The sequence below is a fragment of the Podarcis melisellensis genome (assembly GCF_964234715.1).
Source record: "Podarcis melisellensis genome assembly, chromosome: 2".
NCBI lineage: Eukaryota > Metazoa > Chordata > Lepidosauria > Squamata > Lacertidae > Podarcis > Podarcis melisellensis.
This window is the reverse complement of record NC_138529.1, coordinates 22,830,768-22,853,201: the sequence shown is the minus strand read 5'-3', so window position 1 is coordinate 22,853,201 and position 22,434 is coordinate 22,830,768. Positions and strand designations below refer to the sequence as shown.

Below are 22,434 nucleotides of genomic sequence, written 5' to 3'. Positions count from 1 at the left end.
TACCTTGATTGCTCTGTCATTATCTCTAATCAGCTGCTTCTTCTCATCTTCAAACTTTTGTAAAACATCCTGCAGACGCCTTTCTGCAGCAAGCTGCTGCTGGCTGCTTTCCTCTGTCAGAGAGGAAATGGTTGTCTTAAGTTCAGCTATGATCTAAAAAGAAAACAGCATGCTAAAACTCCTACAATAGTAAGAAGTTTATGTTTTGCATGTATTTACACTTGACACAAAAATCTGAGTTAGCAAACTCAACTGTGAAAACTAAATAGTTGAAATTAACATATTACAACACTAGCAAGCATAACATTCTACACAGAGAAAAGAAATACAGCAAGACCCAGAATGGCATAAAATTGCCGAACGTAAAAATATATGAAAAAATTTTCCACTATAAAATTCCCCAATAATTTACTCACCAGAACAAAGCACATTTGTTATGAGAAAACATGGGAAATAAGGGTTTCCAATTTTCCACTTCGCTGCAATGATTTTGTAAAATCAATCGTCTGAAATATTCTTGCACATTAGGATATGTAGCAATGATTCATGACATTCTGAGCTAACCCCCAGAGAATGATAATTGCAATATAAACGATAAACATTGGATACTTTGGTTTAGTTGGCATTTGCCAACTTTCTTGAAGTTGCTTTTGCCAGCTTGAAGAAGCTGCAGTCAATTGCAGCGTATGCTCAGGGAAGGGAAGCAGTTTTTTAGGGGCTGCAAAAGCTGTGGTCTGAATTGGACTCTGGAAATTCCCTACACATGTGCAGAGAATTGTGTCAGGGGTGGGATTTTGTTGGGGTGGGGGACCTCTAGACTCTGGTCCATGACATATCACATTTAGTTTATGAAATTAATCTAACATAGCAGTTAGTTCCTACTATGATTTGGCAAGTTTTGAATGAGAGTCTCACAAAAGTCTGCATGCATGCTTGTCATATCACTTGTCTTCTATCTAAGGCCACTGCTTTCAGCACACTCACTTAAGAGAAAGCCTTACTAGACTCCACTGGGCCAAGTTCTGAGAAAACATCCCAGGGTTCAGGCAGTAATGACAGTCAGTCACCGATATATAAAAATCCTTGTTTGCATCAGAGAACTCTGGACCCAAGTTGGGAACAAAAACAAGGCAATATTGTGATGAGGTAGACTGTGTACGTGCTTGAGCAGGGGATTTTATTGTTGTTAGTTTGTTGTTTTGTTTTATTGCAGCTGTTTTTGTCATACTTATTCTCTCTCTTTTTTAATAAATAATTTTTATTGATTTTCTTTCTTGCAACAAATATCCATCATCATTACTAAACATTCATTTTCCAATCCTCCCCACCCCGTTGACTTCCCTCAACCTCCATTTCTGGCTTGTTACATCAAATGATACAATCTGCTGTTTATATTGTCATACTTATTCTCCAGTTGCATCTGTTCATAATGGATTTTTAAAAATATCAAATTGCCTAGATGCATCTGAGTAACTAATAATAATAATAATAGTAATAATAAATGATATATAGACTGTTTAGCACAGTTTGTCAGCTTTTCAACAACAAGGATAATTCAAAGGAAACAGTTGTCCCTAGTAAAGAACTGATATGAAAATATATTAAATAAGGGAACACAACTGGGAAATGCTTTCTTGAAAGGAGCTCATCTGTAGCTGAATAAAGGTACAATCTTGTACAATCTTATACAATCTTGTACAAGGTACAATCATCTCATGGTTGCCTTTCTGTCCTAAATAAATGGCATTTGAGCAGAAAAAAATTGTGTATGTGCATCTACCTACTTACCCAATGTTCTGGGACTAAATCACTAATTCAACAGTGCAGATGCATACAACATTAGACTAGTCATTCAGCTTGTGAAGTTGGGACGCTCTAAAAAAGCACACCCAATCCCACCAAAAGAGTCCATGGAAACATACGTTAAAGAATCCAGCTCAAGTAATTTTAAATTATTCGCTTAATTAAGATAAAATTGCAGAGAGAACACAGGGTGAGAATACCTGGATGGGACTCTAAGGTTCTTCTGGGTTAAAAAGCTGTGATGTTTTAATAATGTATTAAGAAATTTTTGAAAGCAGCGGATAGACAAGGAAATGCTTTGGGCAGTAAATCTCAGGGGAGAAAAATGTAATTGTTTATTTTGCCCAAACTTCAGAGAGAATTTCTTGGAATCTATTTTTCGTGTGTGGGTGTTAAAAAGCAAATGTTCCAAGAGGCCAGAGAGTGTTAGATTAGGCTGATGTTGTCAGCAGCCCGACCACATGAAAGTTACAAGTGACCTATTATTAACATTACATTACGAAAACTTTGTTCAAATGACAGTGTGAGACTGATGCAAATCCCACAAGAAGTGAAGACATTCAGAATTAAAGATGAAGTCCAATATTTTAATTTGGTCTCTGTGCCAATAATGTGACCTAAAAGGCTGTGATACGTGTACAAACCCTTACAACAGCCTCCTCAGATTAAAAGAAAATAGAAACACACAGGCTAAGAATATGTCCACTCGTTCTCCAGGGTATGTATAGAAACTGCTTGTACAGTTTGAATCCCATCCTTGGTGCAGTCACTGATTAATTTATTTATAAAATTATTTGGACCTTGCGTTTTGGCTCTCAATAGGTGCTCCATTTCCACGTCTTGGAGGAACTTGCTTTGCTGAAATATTTCTGAACAGATATCACCAAGAACACTGCCCAGTTCCCCAGAACAAGACCCACTGCTTACAATGACAGACTGATATTCTTCCCAGTCAGTGGATTTGCTCCAAAAAAAAGAGGGTTGATGAAAATCTGCTGCCCAGGAAGGACTCCAGCCAGCTGTTTCAGCAGAAAGCTAGAGAAGTTCCTGCTTGTGGATCATTAAGTCAGTCCTACAGGCTGCCAGTTCAGCCAAGTTAGGTTCTTATTGCTGCGCCATTTTCACGCCAAGTTTTGGAGTTAGGAGTATTAGCAGTCTTTAGGCAGAATTCCTCCCAAGGGTCTCTTTTCTTGCTATAGCTCCTATTAGAGAAGTGGGTAGGTAGGATCAGTGCTTTTTTTTCGGGGGGGGGTGCAGGGGGACGCATACCCCTAAACATTTTGTGAATCTAAGTTTGGCCTCACTAAGGGGGAGTACTTCAATATGAGTGGAAAATGAGAGTAACCCTAAACATTTTTTCTAAAAAACAAACAAAAAACCACTGGATAGGATAATATGTTTTATGATTCAGTAGCATCTAGGCCACTTTGCATCATATGTAAGATTATATTTCAAGCAACCACCTCTGAATTTCCAATCAGTTCATGCATAAAGCAAACCAGGTCACAATAGTTCCTTGTTCAACCATTTCCTGTATCACCCAGCAAGGAAGCTGTATGAGCCTTTCCTGAGTGATATAGAGCAGAGTGATTTTGCCCCAAAAAGGGCAAAAAGTATTCATCAACAAAGTACAAAACAACATGGGAACTACTGGAGCTGGGTTTACATACTAACACTGCAAGAACAGAAGCAAGTCTTCCTTATTTCTATTTTCATTTTTAAAACTGAAAGAAAAGGGAAAAACAACAACCCAATAACAAAAACCCAAGTTTTGTAAAAGTAGGGGTTTTTTTTTGTTGTATTTTGATGTTTCCTACCTGTGAAGATTTGGCAAACTTCTGACTGTATTCCTTTTCAATCTGCTTCAACCTGCTGTTGGCCTGAAATACACACACATACACACACAAAAAAAGGAAACCAGATTATCTCAGATGAAGAACGTGTACAGACATTTTGCCACTGACCCCTATTGCCTGGCACCTCGTCTACATGCCTATCACTAAGCAGCTGGGATCTCTGCCAATTCCAACGCCCTTTTGTGGCAGCCAAAAAACCGCTAGGGCTTGTCTTTGATCTACAGCCAACTATTCATCACTTGAAAGGCGGGGGGGGGGGGGAGAATAGTACCTCTGCTGCCAATTATTAGAGAAACATAAAGGACTCTGTGGATTAAAAAAAGACAGGGGGAGAAACAGAGTTTATCAGGATGACTTCATCTCTGTGAGAAGAAAAAAGGGAAGGAAAAAACCCATAAGCTCCACTGGAGGCTGTGAGGGTACAATGTGATGCATACTCTATGATTTTGTATGCCAGCTGATGCCTGCAAGTTCCTTTTGTCATATTCTTACACCTTTTTTTACTGAAAGCTGGCGGCCGTTGAAGTAAAAAATCCAATACGCTATGGAACCACTTGGCTTCCCTTTGACCCCCCCTATCTTTCATATCATATTCATAAGCCAAAAAGCAATCTGGAAAGAGGGGGTTCGTTGCTGCTTTTGATATCACATGCAATTCCTGAATTCAGTTCCTGAAATTCACCACACACACGCAAAAAACACCACGTAAATTTTCTCTACCTCCCATTTCCCCCAGCCTACTTGGGCCACAATTTTGAAATAAAGATTTCTTTTAATAACCGGTTCCAAAAAGACATCTCTCAGAACTAATTACACCCAAGTAATTTGCTCAGTGTTCTCATGTTTCTGGATGCAGAATGGCAAAGCCATATGTTCTAAGTAAATGTTTGTAGGTGACACAGCATGGTGGCTGTGCTCCAACAGCTCTGATGCATGGGCTCCTCTGTTCCATTACGGAGCAGGCAGGCACTAGGCACAGCACACCACAGACAATCATTGTGCTGATGTGGAATGTTTTTATGAAAGGGGACAAGAAGCTCTGGACAACGCCCACTGAGTTTCGAGAAAAGCATTAGAAAAAGCAAGCAGTGAAAAGAACTGACTCTGTGGCTAAAGCTATGAGCTCAACTTTAGAGCTCAATTCTGCAGCTGTGGGTCAGAATTAACTTCTCTCTGAACTAAATATAAAAAAAGAAAATAACTTAGCCCGTGCCAGCAATGAACTCCTCTGATGCCAAAAGAACACTGTGCAGGTACTGCAGACCACCCACAGGTGATCAAGGGCAGAGCTAGGGCCCAAAGAGTCTCTTCAGCATTGGGCAGAGTAAAACTGGGTCATGTATATACAAAGACTCTATGCATTTTTTCAATTATTTTTGTGTGTGTGGAGCAGTGAAAAAGATGTACAGCTTGCAGTTGCTGTGGGACTAGCTCTATACAGAAATTATAGAAATCTAACAGTGGAGGAGGAGTGTTGCTTTGAGGACTGAAGCCTAGTGGCTTTGACAGAATAAGAATACCCCGCCCACCTGGCTGGGTTGCCCCAGCCACTCCAACAAATATAAAAACACAATAATACTCCCCCCAGTCCTTCTAGTATTAAAAAAAAAAAAGCAAAACTGACCAAATTAGACTGCAAGCAGTGTAGGGGGTGAAATGGATGGAGTCATTTTTGTTATACAGTGATACCCCAGAAGACCATTTGACTTCCAAAACGTTCGACAACTGAGGCGCAAAGGGCGGTCTGCAAAGTCAATGGAGAAAACTGGAAGAAATGGCAGTGGAAGCCATTTGACTTCCAAGGTGCCTTCGAAAACGGAAGCATTTACTTCTGGGTTTTCAGCGTTTGAAAACCAGAACGTTCGGCTTCCGAAAACCGAGGTACCACTGCACTTATATCACCCTCTTAAGTGTTCCCAATGATCACCAACCCCATCCACAAGCAGTTTAGCTTCAAGAATGGTGCAGCACCAAACCCTTCTAGACACCCACAGCATCCATGCTCATGTAAAGTTTGCTACCCATGACAGTAAGCATTCACTGAGAAAACACTGGGGGGAAACACACATAAACTCCACCCCAAACCAGTTTGACCAGAGAGAATGGCAGTACAGATGCCATTACAATGCAAAGGCAGTAATGATCATTCAACACAACACTGCCACCAAATTTGTGGAAACTAGCACCTGTTCTTACGCTGCCTAGAAAGATAAAGGGTAGGGAGCTCTTGAGTGCTGCTAAAACTATTTTTGTTTGGTTTCTCTCCTCATCTCTATGATTTTTATATCTGGCTTCTGGTTGTTGCTTGTTTTGCTTGGTTTTTTTTCTTAGTCTGTATTGTAACATGAATCGTATATTGTTGTAATTGGTGTTACAAACTGTCTTGCAGGCCCCATGAGGGCATGATATATATTGCTGCATGTAAATAAATACCCCAGGCTCAAGCCTGGGCGCTCAAAGGCAGAACTGTGTAAACAGGAATACATTTTGAGGGCCTTCTTATATAGGGGAAAGCTATGGTGTCATCAAATGAAAAAAATATTTGTCTGATGAGGCCACTCTGGAATTACACACATGGCATTCTGATCAGACAAGCAATTCAATGCAGCGTCCAGCTAACAGAAAACCAGTCCTGTGACTGTGCAGTAGAAGCCTACTGTGTATAGCACTAATTGGCTAGTATCTGTAACAATCCCCAATCCCCAGAGCAGTTTTAGAACTTTGTAAAACTCACAAAAAGAAGTGATACTCAGCTGAATGTGTACCTCCTGCCATGGAAGACAAAACTCCTGTTTTAGTATTTTGTTTGTATGCAACTTACTCTGACTAACATTGTGTACATTCTGAACGAAAAAATTTGCCAAAGTTATTGAATTCTGCAAACTCTGCTAGCAAACAAATTTGCATTATCTTCGTCACGCTGGCCACGTAACCCAGAAGTGTCTTTGGACGGCACCGGCTCACGGCCTCTAGAGCGAGATGAGCACGCAACCCTAGAGTCGGACACGATTGGCCCGTACGGGCAGGGGTACCTTTACCTTTATATGCTATTTCAGACCCAAGAATGAGAAGGAAAGAAAAGTCCGCTGGAAAGCCAAGGAGTGTTCATTGTGTTCCAACTCATTTCTTATTAGAGGGACCCACAGAGCCCAATAGTCTCTACGACCAGTTTCGTGGTGCCTTATGAAACTGCAATTTTACATCTGGCTGAACTTGTTAATTGAGGGAAAAAAATTGTGTAAGTCATGGTGAAACTAGATCCTATCCGATCCTACTTTTTGTTTTTAAATAGTCAAATTCCCCTTATATTTTAAATTTTGTTTCTGAAAGATTTCCCTTTTATCCAATTAAAGCTAAAGGTAAAGGGACCCCTGACCATTAGGTCCAGTCGTGGCCGACTCTAGGGTTGCGGTGCTCATCTTGCTTTATTGGCTGAGGGAGCCGGCGTACAGCTTCCGGGTCATGTGGCCAACATGACTAAGCCGCTTCTGGCGAACCAGAGCAGCACACAGAAACGCCGTTTACCTTCCCGCAGGAGCCGTACCTATTTATCTACTTGCACTTTGACTTGCTTTCGAACTGCTAGGTTGGCAGGAGCAGGGACCGAGCAACGGGAGCTCACCCCGTCACAGGGATTCGAACCACTGACTTCCTGATCGGCAAGTCCTAGGCTCTGTGGTTTAACCCACAGCGCCACCTGCGTCCCTATTTTTATCCAATTAGGCTCTGGTAATACCCATGCTTCCTTGGAAGAACATTCTATTGACATCAATAAGGTCTGAACATTTTAAAATCAAGTTTCATGAGTTAAATACAGGGGCAAGTGTTTAAGCAGGGGTGCCAGTGTTGTGGGGAGATGTGTAACTGATGCACTTGTCATTCTACCAGTGATGAAAAGCTGCTACAGGTATGCAGTTCGTTTATATGTCAGCATTCTGTACTAATTATATCCATATTGTAAGCTGCACCATGTTCAGCCAAAGCCTGAATGATAACAGTTAGCTGGAATTAGATCAAAAGGATGTACAGTGCTATCTTTTAAGGCCTTCATACTGTGCTAATGAAGGCTGTATTATCTGCTTTCTTCTCAGTAATATCTTAACAGATACACTACAATTTAACACCAGCTCTACTCTTCAGAAAACACACTACTTGCTGGTAAAACCATGTTAAACTTCCTTAAGCGGATCAAAAGTGATGATTAACAGATATTTGTCTTGTAAAGAGAACTTTTGAAGCATTCCTTTCCTCTTGTCTGACTCACTCAGCAGAGCTGTGGGCCAGTGTTTGTGACACTACAAACAATTGCTTATACAGTGATCAGTTCTGACATCATAAACACTGGGTTGTGGTTTCCCTGAATGAATGAGCTCTGCAGCTGGCTGCTGCCTAAGTGAAAGTTTTCATTCCTAAATACCTTGATGAGCAGCCACGAGGAGAACGGAAATGACAAATGGGTTTGGTTTTGGCAAAAACATAATGGCTCATAGTTTGCAAGAGCAGCTGTCTCTCTAAAGTATTATAGCTCTGAAGTCCACATAGGCATCAAATCTCTGTGTTTATGATTATGTCCTTAGCTCACCCTGTATTGCCCAGTTACTGTGGGGCATATGGCATGCTATTATCTCATGCGTTTTGAAGGAGAGGCAAACACTGTTCCTTACCTAAGTGTTATCAATAGCCAATAAGTATTGATTGACGGAAGCCATAAGTTATTTAAAACAAGCACAATGTCTGAAGCAACAGGAAACATGAGCAACTGAGTTTCCCAATTCTCATTTAACATAAAAGCCATTGATAAAACAAATCTTTAATAAATATTTCTAGTTGCGACTCACTGATAAATGAATCACCTTTGCAATCCATTGAAACTTTGGAAAGCAGTTTGGCAAAGCATCTAGAAAGGTAGCCTCAGGTACAAGTCCAACCAGAGGCAATGCACTGACATTAATCTAGAAGATGCCACAAGAATATCAGCAGGCATCTCACACAGTAATGAAAAGGTACCACTGTTCTCCCTTCCTGTCCTGGTACTATTCAACCTCAGGCAGAGAAATCAAGGGAAGGAAAATATTGGGCTGACCGACACATAATGCTGAAATGCTTGCACACCTCTCCTCCTTCCCCATGGCTGGCAGAAGAACTTCTGAAACATTTCATTTCATTTTTTGATGAACCCTGGCAAATATGAACCAGAGATTTTGGTTTAAAAGGCTCTCAAGTGAGCAAACAAGCCCACTTCAAACCATAAGGTAGGTTTGTTTAACTCACCAGAATGCACTTTAGTCAATGATTTCTGGTCCATACACAAGGGGGAAAACAACCGAGAAGGCACTGAAAGAAAAAATGGAGGCCTTAAGGTGTACAGGAAAAGGTTTGTTTGGCCCAGCACGTTTCAGAACAAATCTTCTCCAGAGGCACTTGTGAATAACAGCTCTCAACCTGGTCCATAAACCACTCTTGTCTGCACTCACCAACATTCAAATAAGGGCAGTCAACATGACGACAAAATACCCATGAATCAGGGGGGCAGCACTAGATCAAGGTCTCTACCGATGAAGCCCTCTCTCATACTTGATTTGATAGAGATGTATATATCTAGTGTCCACATGTTAGGAGGCTGTCAGCGGCTCCTGGATGGTGGCCCAGGAAAGTATAAAGACAAGGGAAGGATTCTTACCATCCTATTTAAATTATTATTCAGTAATTATAGACAGAGGCTATAGAACACAGCTTCTTGGATAATGGCCTTGCCCTAGTGAATCTCCACCCCCTGTCTCTCCCACTTCCTCATTCGTCACTTCTAAGGGTGGTGCTACATGCCCTCTGTCTTTGAGCTCTTTGCTCTTCTACTTTCAAGGCTCACCAGGTTCTCTCTCTCTCTCTCTCTCTCTCTCTCTCTCTCTCTGCGCGCGCGCGTGTGTGTGTCCCCTGGAATGCTTTCTAATGACATGTCAGCCAGGTGTTGCTCTGACTCTCCTATGGTTTCCCAACCTTTCCCTTCATCTGCCTCTGAGCTGCTACCTTCCTCAAACCCCTGTTGTAAATCTATACTGTGTTTCTCTTTCTCCTCCCTGGAAGGTTCATAAGGAAGGTTCATAATCTAAGGAAGTTAGATTAGCTTCAACCAGAGCTTCAACACTGGCTCCGGCCTGGTGGAACGCTCTGCCTCATGAGACCAGGGCCCTGCAGGATCTGATTTCTTTCCACAGGGCCTGTAAGATAGAGTTGTTCCACCTGGCCTTTGGCTTGGAGCCAATTTGATTCCCTCCCTCTCTTTCTTTTTTATTTTTCCTTTCTCCTCCTGTGATGAGGCTGCATTTTAATATTTTAATGTTTCAATATTTTAATGTTGTATTTTAATCTTGTTTTTAAGTTGTATTCATTTAATTTGTTTTTATTATTGCTTGTTAGCCACCCTGAGCCCGGCCTTGGCTGGGGAGGGCGGGGTATAAATAAAAATTATTATTATTATTATTATTATTATTATTATTATTATTATTCCTCTGCCCAGTCCCTGACACCAACTGACCTAAAACCTAAATGTCTGTCTGTCTGTCTGTCTGTGTCCCCCCTCCTTTCCTTGTTATCCTTGTCCCTCTCTATCCATTCTTCCTTTATTGTCTTCTTCATTGCCCACATCTAGACCGTAAGCTCCTGGAGGTGGAGGCCTCTCTTTTGGGCTTCAGTGGTATACTATACATTGTAAATTGTACCAAGTATTTTATACATGTATGGTACTAGCTGTAAAAATGGTGTCTGGGAGGAATTTTGCCGACTCGGCACAATGTCAGGGAAAACCCGGATGTATGGCAACCTGATGGGGAAAAACAGTGGAAACAGTTCAAAAACACTATTTTGGGGGTAGGTTTCCCCAAATTTGGGTCTGCTCCCCCAAAAGCTAAACAACTGGTGGGTTTCTTTAAAAGTTCAATAATTCTGCAGGTGTCAGGAATTTTACTTTTTGAAATATGGCAACCCCATACAGTGGTGCCTCGCAAGACGAAATTAATTCGTTCCGCAAGTCTTTTCGTCTTGCAAGTTTTTCGTCTTGCGAAGCACGGTTTCCCATAGGAATGCACTGAAAATCAATCAATGCGTTCCTATGGAAACCGCCTTCAGACCAGGTCCGGGGACAGTCTGTCCCCCGACCTCTTCTGAAGGCGGGCGGGGGGGGGGAAAGTCTTTGCTCCCCCCCCCGCCTGCCTTCAAAAGCCATCCGGGATAGCGGGAAGCGCTTCCCTGCTATCCCGGACTGCTTTTAAAATGCTGGCGGTGGGGAGCAAAGCCTTTCGGCCCCCGCCGGCCTTCCTGGACCTCTTCTGAAGGCCGGAGGGGGGGGGGAAAGGCTTTGCTCCCCACCGCTAGCATTTAAAAGAGGTCCCCGGAGGAAGCCCATAGGGAAATTCGTTTTGCGAAGCGCCTCCAAAACGGAAAACCCTTTCGTCTAGTGGGTTTTTCGTCTTGCGAGGCGTTCGTCTTGCGGGGCACCACTGTACTGCCCACTAGTTGCCAAAATCCATGTTCTTGAGTTGTCCCTATTACTTGGTCTGCATTTAACACTATCTGACCGCCAGTGCATGGGCTGCTGTGCCAGTGAGAGGGCAAGAATAATGGAAGCTTGTGCAACTGGTTGTGTATTAGGCCTGCAATAATATATTGTGCAGCTAGCCAGAAGAACCAAGCTGGCTTCCTACATCTTCTTTATGCAAGCCATTCCACTAGCATTGCTAGTACACCTGTAAGGGACTTTAACTTAGTATTACATGTCTCACATTTTAACCCTTATTTTAACGATAAGTAAACATGAAGTCATAACTTTTTAATGATGAACAGGTTGATTTTCTAGAACCTCAGTAAGTTCTCATGGATGTGATGACTCAATTGCTCCACAAAAATGGACTGAAGACTAATACAAAAGGCAGGATCTGTAGTTTAGTTATCAAGTTTCTAAATGGGATGATTTTTCACAAGCAAATGTAGCACTCAGTAAAATAATAATTAATAACTCGGTCACATTTTCAGAAATGATCTAATCCCCCACCCCACCCCAAAATACCTCTGGCCTCTTTCCTTATGGAGTTTATATGTGAATGGCTTCCTTCAATTCCAGTAAGCACATTCTGAGTATGTTTTCCACAATGCATTTTTCAAAGAACAGGCTTCAGCCGGTTAAACAATGAAATAAAATTTAACAATATTTTAAAAAGCACAATGGTAAGGCAATCGTTCTATATGAGTTAATATTCTCTAATTAGCTGAGTAAAAATATAAGCATACTTTTAAAAGACAGGGAGGGAACTACAGAAGGGAGACTTGCTCTAGGGAAGAAGCAACAGTTCTCTGATGTATAGCAAAGAACTGCACATTAAAGGGCTAATGTAAATGGGTCCATATTCTAAAAATAATAATTAAAAAACTTCCTTACCGAAGTCTCCTATACAAAAAGGGGGGGAGCACTGAATAGTTTTGACTCATGTCAAGAAAATTACTCCAAGAATGGCTAATTCTACCATATATCCTAAAAAGGATCAGAGATAAGACATGGTCTCAAAAGATAGCATGTAACTACTCTACTAAAACATCTGCCCTGGCCGCTCATACACTGCCAGGGCAGGTTCAAGGTTCTTCTTGTACAAAGTCCTGAAAAACTTGAGCCCTTAAGGACTGCCCGAGCCCTTACATCACTGAGATCATTCAGAGGTGAGGTTTTAATTGTCCCACGTGTTACAGAGGCCTGGCTGGCCTCAGGCATTTAGTACCGCCAGCCCCATTCTGCGGAATACTCTTCTAGCAGAGATTTGGCAGGCATCCTTGCTTTGACTTTCAACTGTCTCTTGAAGACCTTTTCATGCCAGCAGGCTCTTTATTTTTGATTAGCCGGTCACCTTATTTTTATTTTTTAATGGCATTTCACCCCACCCTGGCATTTTATGAATAAGCAGTTTAGAAATACTTTTGCAAATAAGTAAGTCCTGCTGCTATCGAAGTCAACAGCAAAACTCCCAAATTTTAATGCTATCCTGGATATGGGCAGGACAGGTCTTCTCCTGTGATGACAATCAGCTGATGGTCAGTGCTCGGGAAGCACTGCTCACCCTTTTCGCTAGTGGATCATGTGATGGCATTGTGATGGAAGGTGATGATAGGGCAGCCTCACCCATCTGTCAAACTTGGCCCACAGGTATGTGTATGGAGAGAAGGTTTTGGCATACTGGACCAATGGTGTATACCCTACCCCTATTTGAGCCAATCTGCTCAGTCTCCAAACTGCTGATGTTCTGCATGCACCCAGGCATAGGTTTATTCTGAGACAGGGGAGAAATAACAAGAAAATGAATAAAGGCAAACCGTTTTGTAGAAGCCTACGGAAGAGCTTCTTTTGAAGTTGAAACTGTGAATTAATTGCAAACCAAACTGCAAAGATGCTAATGGTTAAGAAGAAATCAGTGTGATTACTGCAAAAAAATAGTGCTGAGTTTTGTGGGAAAGACTTTATGAAATATAAATGTTAACAAAAGGGTGTGTGTGTGCTCTAATAATTTAATAAATGCCTTTGATAAGTCATGCAAAATCTCCCGCTGTTTTCTGAAGTACAGCCAAAATCCATGATATGAAGTAATCAATGTTCCTTAGTAAGATTACACTGGATTACTTTAAATAGTTTTAAATAGAACAAAAGCTTCAAAAAAGAAAAATAGTGCAACTTCACAAAGCCAGAAAGCATTACCAAACCAATGACTAATCATATGCAAGTCCAGCAAAATCCCAATTAAAAGTAGAATGGAATGTATTGCTCAATCATGAATACAATTAAAAACATAAATAAGAGTTTTTGGAGACTCTAGTTTTTCAGTATTTCATTGTTTATCTGCACTCAGTTTGCAGCTGTAGGTCAGAATTAACTTCTCTAGACTAAATATCAAAAAGAAAACAGTTTTCAGGATTTGTCTTCCATTCATATATATTACACACACAAAGACACTCCAATTCAACCACACACACACACACACACACACACACACACACTCTCTCCAATTTATTTCAAATTCACACCAGAATGGCAACAGTTTCACCTAAATCAGATTTTATACAAGTTAAACATCCTTCCTATACTCAAATGTGATTGTAAAAGTACTTTGATCTCTATTTCCAAATATATTTCTCTGTGTAATCCATGACAAAATATAATGTGATTTACTGTATCTCTGTATGACAGCCCAACAGCTGACAGAACTTAGTAATTTAGCATAAGAGAAAAAAACCTTCTGGCACCAAAATATACAAATCGTAATTGAGGCACTTTAGTATCGTATTACAATGAAACATATGCAGGCTGATCATAAAGACTTCAAAACAATTATAATTCTTTCTCACCCATTTAATGAAGGTGGTTTTTATTCCCTGACATGTTCTGCAGCTGCAAGTCATTTTGGAACACTTTGGGGTTTTTTTCCCACATTAAAAGACTGTGTAGGCCTAAAAGCATCAAATTACGCAACTCCTGGTTTTGCAGCCATTCCCACCATCCTTAAAATCTTTTACATTTCTCAAGTCAGGGTGAGACAAAGGAAGAAGAAAACGATTTTCTGAAACATGTACTCTAAATCAGGACTGGCCTGACATCAGTCTTCCCTGGCCTTTAGAATCCCTGCGGTCCACCAATTTAAGTTTACAAAGGAAAAATGCACACTCAGAACCTCTTCATAGTTCAAGCCATTGCCAACCTGTGTTAACTGATTCCGCATATGCGGTCTTGCATTAACAAGTGTCTTACTGGGTGGATCAGACAAGGTCTGCCTAATCTAGCAAGAATCCCAGGGAAATGGAAGTTGGCCGGAAGCCCGACACTTTCTTTTCACTTCAATGCCCTGTTGCATAGCTTTGAAGTAAACATCATCGCAGGACAAATCCAACATTCTGGTTAGAACTATTCAATTGCCGAGAAAGAGAATTATAGAGAGAAACAATCCTACATATCCTAGGGTTACCAGACGTCCCCGGATTTGCAAATCTGTCCCCAAGAAACGTGACAGCGGCAGCCTCATGTGCCTTGTGTGCAACACGTCATATGGGGACTTCCGGAGAGGAAAAATGGTGGGCGCCACGGCAGCAAGGATTTCCTGAAGCCAGCCAGAACGAACTGCGCTACCAGGCTGGCTCCGGGCTGCTGACTGCCACCGCCACTGCCAACAGGAAACCAGGGACGTCCGGCGGTACAGATCTCCTTCCCCCTGCCCCCTTTGTTTTGACCGATTGGGGGAGGCTCGGGAGTCATGGGCGGCCAGTCACTGCCCAGTGTTTTTTTTTTAAAAAAATGCATTTATGTTTCATAGGGTGTGAATAAGGGTTTTGCACCTTGCCTGGCAGAGAAACCGTGTGCCTTGCACCCCTCCTCAGCAACGGATACCCGCCTGCAACTCCCAAGCCCCCCCCCCCCGATCTGTCAAAACAAAGGGAGAAGGGGACAGGAGTTTGGGGAAGGCCCAGGAGTCACGGCGGGCGGCGCGCCGTTGCTCAGTTTCTTAAAAACTCTGCACATCTATGTTTCACAGGGTGTGAAAGAAGGGCTTTGCACCTTTATACAATATGCATGTGTGCTTGGGCCCAGGGTCTTTTGCTTCACCATCCCTACTACCGACTCCCTGTTGCTACTCAGTTAAAAAAAAAAAAAGTGCCCCAGATTCATTAAAAAAAATCTGGTAACCATAACATATCCAGCCAAAGAAGGCAGAACGAGTACAAGTCAAAACAAAGAACATTCCTCAAAGCGAGCGGCATTTTGGACGAAACATGCAAGCCGAGCTGACTTGAAGAGCGTTGCGGTAACCTAACTGGTTTATAATGGCCAGAGATTTTGTAGATGTCAAATGCGAGATCTATGGTTCCTAATGCATATACGACTACGTGGCTTTCAAATACTGGATTTTGCAAACAAACACAAATATGCTAAGCTGCAGCATGTAATGAACCCAGGTAAGTTAGCATTTGTATGCTGATGTAGTGTGCTTTTCAATGAAGCAAGGACGGCATGTTAAATAATAGATGCTTGGGGCTATGCTATGCAAAGAAAAAACAAAACACAAACAATGGATAAGGATATTTTGGAAAAGCCGACAGCTTGCTGCTTTATCTCAGGAGAATCTTACCAAGACAGGTATTTACAGTTATTTCTAGGAAAGAAAGAAAAAGTTGTGGCAACATGGAGGTGGACTGTGGGGTGAGAGAGAGAGGGGGGAGTTCCAACATTAAAAGGGTTGTCCCGTACTAAAGAGCTGCTTTAGCTCCCAGCTATAGCTTAGACCCTCCAAGTGTCCCTATATACAAAAGCCATCCCGGTTTCTGATTTGATACTGGAATGTCCTGCTTTTCCTTAGGACATTTGCATTAAAAAGGTACAAACAAACAAAATAGATAATTAAAGTAAATAATGAAAATGAAATGAAATGTTGAAATCCAGGCAAACTTCAGATAAGAGCAAAACTGAGTACGGTTTCTACACTGCCAACTTCAGACTTAAAATTGGGGGTTGCAGGGTTTTTGTGCTAGAATGCTATGATTAGCATGTAAACCTGATCTGTTTTCAGTGTGTAGACCGTAGGTAGGCAAACTAAGGCCCGGGGGCAAGATCCGCCCAATTGCCTTCTAAATCTGGCCCACGGATGGTCTGGGAATCAGCATGTTTTTATATTAGTAGAATGTGTCCTTTTATTTAAAATGCATCTCTGTATTATTTGTGGAGCATAGGAATTTGTTCTTTATTATTTTTTTCAAAATATAGTCTGGCCCCCCACAAGGTCTGAGGGACAGTGGACCGGCCCCCTGCTGAAAAAGTTTGCTGACCGCTGTAGACCTCCCTCTTTTGCAATGGCCACTTTGAAAATTCTCTTACAGAACAATGTGGCAACACAATAAAGGCTTGCACGGATCATTCTTCCAGACCTAGCAGAATAGCATGGCAACAATGATGAGCAGAGATTGTAAACTATCTATATATGGGATTTCAGGGGAAGGAAGGCAGAACTCTGGCAATCTGATCAGGGAAGCTGCTACTCTCATTCTTCACAGCCTGATGATGTCCAGAGTGCAAGAACATGAGTCAGCATGATATCCATGCCATTTAATCGAGCCTGGCTACCTTCCGCATGCGCTAAATGGAGATGCACTTGCAAGCAAGTATACCATTCTTGTCTATAGAAGTATTAGCAATGGGACAGAAGCAGATGCCATATAGAGTAAGGAAAAACAATGCAAGGTTTTAAAAGGTGATTTAAAATTCAGAAACCAATGGAATGAAAAACATCTTCTTGCAAATTGTTCAGCAACAAGATATATATGACTTCAACTGCAATACCATGGCCTTAAACCACATAGTTTTGGTGCAGTAGCATGCTGCAAACATGCTACTGTGACCAAGAGTTGTTCTCACTGAATAGAACATCAGTACAGGCAGATTTGACAGCTTCTAGTGTTGTAAGAGACAGTGAGCATCTCCAGAGGGTGAACTGAGTGTGGTATCCTTTTGAAGGTGCATGCACTGTGTGTTTGGGGACAGAAAATGCACAAGCGTCTGTGCGCGCGCATGCACACACACACACAAATTATACATATGGTTCAAAATGCACATGGCTCAAAATACAGCTGTTTTATGAGATGTCTGAAGTGTTCCAAGGTTGCTTCCTTAGAGTATTGTTAGCATGTCAACTGATATTTTAGGGTCATTCGTTCTGAATGATTATTTTCTTTGCCAAGTAAATTCCAAAGACAAATGTTACTAACAGATATATTTCGCCAAAAATCACATCTGCACCCACTTAAAACTACAGCTGATCTCTTTCTTTTACTAATGTCCAGCAAACTCACAAATCCACATGAGCTTTTTTCATTGTATTACACCTGGCTAACTAATGTTTACCCCAAAGGTTCTGTTGACACAACCCGTAACATCTGTCAGACAGAAAGGCAAACTACACATTACACGGCAGCTGTGTGTGTAACAAAGCTCAACTGCACCTTCTCCACTGTGGGGAAGAGAGATTTGTTCCAGAGAAGGTGCAAGAGGAAAGGAAGTGACCTTTCCATTGTCACTTGCTTTCCATCTGAACCGCCGCCCCACAGCTGCAAAATATCCAAGGAGATATCAGCAGCAACGTAATGCAAAGTCCTTGCTCCCACCCCACTTCAACAATAATTGTTAGTGCAATCTGAGCTTCAGTAGGACCTACCTCCAGCATATTGATTTGTCAAAACAATATATATCATAATTTAGTAGAACTAGAATGACTGCCTATCAGATGCCAATATATATATTTGAAGAGAAGAAACAAATTAATTCTATCTTAATCTAATTGTATTAAATATGTTAAGTTATTGCATGACATAAATCTAATAACCAAGCTCATAAAATATTTTTTGTGTTCTGAAGAAGTCAGACAAAATACAATACCCAGTCTGTATATTTTTTTAAAGTGTAGGATGGTTGATATATATACATATTTGCTTTTCTAACATTACATGAAATAAAAAGCTGAAAGAAAGATGATAATTCAAATTCAAAGTAACCCCCTCACCCAAACCAGTGACCAATGCAACAAGTGAGATTATGGATATGGAATTATATCCTTTGTTGAGTCCTTTGGGATGACATGAAACTGCACACAATGCAAAGATGTCCATTGATGTTATTGTGACCACAAATTACAGAATAAGGCTGGTATTTATCTCTCTTTTGAGGTTGCATTCATATATTGCACCAGGCACCAGTCCACCACAAATGTCTCTTTTTTTCCTCTGACCCCTTCAAATTGTAGTCTTTGCCTTAGTTTTTCCGTTAAGTGCTACTTTCCACATCACATAGCACTATTTTTGTATATTAAGTTGTTGGCTTATTTCTAGCATCTGGCTATCAACAGTGTTGCCATTACTAAAAAATATCCAATCAAATTATGACACAGTAAGATTGGGTTTTCCCCTTGGGACAGATCCAATAAAGCCAGTTCTGGACTTTTCTGCAATATTTCCCAATTAATCCAGCTGTCTCTTGAAAGGGCTTCTTCCAGAACTTGGGTGCCCTCTCACAGTTCCAACCACACATGGATAAACAACCCCCCCCCCCGCGTCTAATCTAGCTAAGCAATTTTTGTACTTTTCCCCCCTATTTAAATCGGTGCTAGGTGCCATTTTTGTACTAGTTTCAAATACATTTCCTTCAATCTTGCTGAGGTTGGTTTGTGCAGAAATGTTCATTTGCTGTGGTGCAGCAATAAAATTGCTAGCACATTTGCTAAGCTAATCAGGATCCAGTTTGGTTAATCGCTTCCAATCTAATTCCCATACCCGTCTTAAGATATTATTCAACCTTATGTAGGGTTATCTGTGATCCTTGTTTTTATGTTTGTTCTTATCCACTATTTATTTCACAGCAGAAGTTCATATCTGGTGGATATTTGGATATTCTGCACTTTTATGAAACATTAAGAAATTTCAATCCTAAACTAGTACAGTGGACGCTCAGGTTGCGAATGTGATCTGTGCAGGATGCACGCTCGCAACCAGCGTCTGTGCACGCGCGGATTGAGATTCGGCACTTCTGCGCATGTGCAAAGCGCGATTTAGCACTTTTGCACATGTGAGACCCCCAAAACCCAGAAGTAATCCATTCTGGTAGTAGTAGTAGTTGTTGTTATTATTATTTACTTATATGCCACCTATCTAACTGGATTGCCCCAGCCACTCTGGACAGCTTCCAACAGAATATAAAAAGATAGCAAAACATCAAACATTAAAAACATCCTGATACAGGGCTGCCTTCAGATGTCATCTAAAAGTTGTGTAGTTCTTTATCTCCTTAGCATTCCACAGGGCGGGCGCCACTATTGAGAAGGCCCTCTGCCTGGTTCTCTGTAACTTCACTTCTCACAGTGAGTGAAATGCCAGAAGGCCCTCAGAGCTGGACCTCAGTGTCCCAGCTGCACAATGAGGGTAGAGACGCTCCTTCAGGTATACAGAGCCAAGGTCATTTAGGGCTTTAAAGGTCAGCACCTTTAAAGTGTCTACTTGTTGTATGGGCTTAGAAGGATTTAACTTTGATCCCTATCCTGCAAATACTAGCAAATACTTATCTTTTTCAGCTGACGCCAGAAATTATTTTGGTTGTATTTATTATTATTAAAGTCAGCCATTTTTAAAGAAGTTGACAATATATCACAGCAAGGAAGCAATGCAACTTTAATTTGGAGAGAAGTTAACTTTTCCTTTTGCTATGCTTTAAATATATAAAGATCAAAGAAAAGAAAAGAACTGAGATTCAAATTCAACTTTTAAGCAAAAATGACAATGTCTTCATGAGTTAATATTAATCCTTTAATTATGAATTTCAAAGGTTTAAATACTTTCTCTGACCTTGGCTTTAAATAATTATGCCAAGTGCAGCTTTCTTTAAATTCAAAAAAGATTCTGAATTGTTGATCACAGCCTTTAATGGTTTCAGGCTGGCAGATTTCCAACGTAATCCTTAGAATGCTGTTTAAAATTATAGACCAAGAACCTGATGCAGGTAAATGAAATGTCAGTTTCACAAAGGCTGTTCCAACTCTATATGCAAATTGCCCCATTTGGTTGCTACATTTCATCTTGTAATAAATTGCAGATTGTGTTTTAATACACGCTAAAACATTTAAACACCTGAATGTTGACCAATGGAGATAAGCATTTTGAGAAGTTCCAACGCAGTTTTAACACTGAGCCACAAAAAATGTATCATTTTTATTAGGGCCATAAATATCAGGGATTCAAGATAAAGTCAAAGCAGCACCAGAGAATCTGCCACAGCAGTGGCCAATGCCCTCACTCCCAAAAGAATAAAGTAAAATCAAAACAAATGAGATCAAAATGTCAAGTTCAATAGGCTTTCCTAATTTACATTAAGAATTCTGTGCAATTTAAAGTGCTCAAAATGACCCTATTCATATGGTAAGATGTTGGGCATTATAATAATGTATATAATGTGTATACTGCAGGCATACACATATACATCTGTCCACAACGCTGGCACTTAGTTTTAGGGAACCCCTGGGTATGACTCTGTCAGGAACTGCCATCAGAATAGGGATGGGAAACAGAGGGGTAGTTGTGTTACAGGGAGCCTCCAAAAATCATGCGAAGCAGTTCCTCTTCCGGTGAAGAGGAAAACCCCACCTCCAGTGGGGAAGAGGTGAAAGGACCAGAGGATGCTGGTGGGAGCCTCAGCACCACTTCTGGCAAAGCCGGCCAGGAGGGAAACATGCCCCTTCCATCGCCCACCCTGCACAGAAGTCTAAAGCACAAAGAGGGAAGGAAGAGGCTGGGTGTAACAAGGCCTTTATGCTGGAGGAGGTCCAGGAAACAGGCACTCCCGGATTCTGCTAGTGATTGAGGCAGACATGAACTTTGGGGTTTTGCACTGTAAATAGTTTGCACCTAAATAAAACCTGTAAAAGACAGGTCAGAGTCCTGCCTGGTTACTCGTGAGCAGCCACCCTTGCCATCGGACAGACTCCCTCAGCAGGATCCCCCTTATTACAAATACATTCACTTTGCTGAAGTCACCACCTATTGAAGGAGATGTCTCTCTATTGCTGTTCACCATAGTGCGGGGTTTTTCAACCAGTGTGCCGTGGCACCCTAGGGTGCCTTAAATGATGGCCAGGGGTGCCACAGTCAACACTGGCTTCTATCCCTCTTTCCTTCTCTCCCTCCTCTGATGCCCTCTTGTGTCTCTGTCCCCATCAGGCTGCTAGGGCTGGGGGCATCCTCTTCCCAGACCCCTGGTGGGGTTGCATGAAGAGACACCTCTCTTTGGGGTGGGGTGGGTGGCTTAGAGACCTGGGGCAACTGCCAAGAAGAGGGGGGAGGAGAGGAGCCTGAGGGAAAACTCCACAAGGGAGGGTATTTGAAAAGGGATGGCTCTGGAGGCAAGGGGTGACATAATGGGTTTTCTGAGGCTCAGAGCACGTTTGGCCACGGGGAGCGGCAGAAAAAATGTAGTTCCAGGCAGCCATGGACTGAGAAAGGTTGAAAACCTCTGACCTATTCCCTTGTCTACTTCCCTTGACCACAGCAAGAGAGGGAGGGAGGAAGCAAGTTTCACAGTCATTTTCCTAGAAATGGGAAAGTCAGGTACTGGTTTTGTGCTTACCTTTTCAAGTGCCATCTCCATTTCTGTGGCATTAGACTTTTGCAGATCTAGAATCATCTTTTCTGACTCAACTTTCAGCTTGTTCATGGCAGTCTCATGATCCCGAAGAGTTTTTTGTTTTTCTTCTTCTCTAAGAAGGCTAAGTTCAACTAGCTGCTGTTTTCTCTGTGTATTCACTTGAATGAGCTCTTCTCGCAGTGTGTGGATCTGGGCTTCCATATCAGAGATGATCTTTAAAATAGTAATGATAGTAGAAGTTACTTTTTATGTTTAGTTTTTCTACTAAAAACAAACACATGAGATGACCATTTTGAGTAGAGAACTACCACATCATAGGTGTGAAAGCATTTCCCTAAATTATGGGGAAGTGAGAGTGTATGAAGGTATGTATACGTGCTGTTAAAATGCATCCAACATATAAAGTCTGGCACACAATGCAGACATGTTTTGTGCTCACATTAAAGCTCCCTATTCAAGACTGTAATCCATAAAGCCGTGAATTAAAAGGAGGTTTGCTACAAGCATAATATTCCGTAATATTTCACGAAATCAGGAAACAAGATTCTCTCGCATCCTGATCCATGCATTTCACTAGGGAAA

General features: G+C 41.4%; 1 protein-coding gene and 1 long non-coding RNA gene across 8 annotated transcripts in view; one reads left to right on the top strand and one right to left on the bottom strand.

Annotated features, from left to right (window-relative positions):
* Positions 1 to 3,595, top strand: part of LOC309363555 — a 76,328-nt gene extending 72,733 nt beyond the window's left edge. For all 3 annotated transcript variants that reach the window (XR_014165390.1, XR_014165391.1, XR_014165392.1), the window contains one exon: positions 2,626 to 3,595. This is a non-coding gene — a long non-coding RNA (uncharacterized lncRNA). The remainder of the gene's footprint in view (positions 1 to 2,625) is intronic.
* CEP112 (centrosomal protein 112) overlaps positions 1 to 22,434 on the bottom strand; it is a 217,089-nt gene that overhangs the window by 47,743 nt on the left and 146,912 nt on the right. For 3 of the 5 annotated variants that reach the window (XM_081899606.1, XM_081899609.1, XM_081899607.1), the window contains 3 exons: positions 21,835 to 22,065; positions 3,621 to 3,683; positions 4 to 153 (listed from right to left, as the gene is read on the bottom strand). In XM_081899606.1, coding sequence (XP_081755732.1) covers positions 4 to 153; positions 3,621 to 3,683; positions 21,835 to 22,065 — 444 coding nt within the window. The remainder of the gene's footprint in view (positions 1 to 3; positions 154 to 3,620; positions 3,684 to 21,834; positions 22,066 to 22,434) is intronic. The other 2 variants (XR_014165305.1, XM_081899608.1) reach the window with 2 other exon arrangements.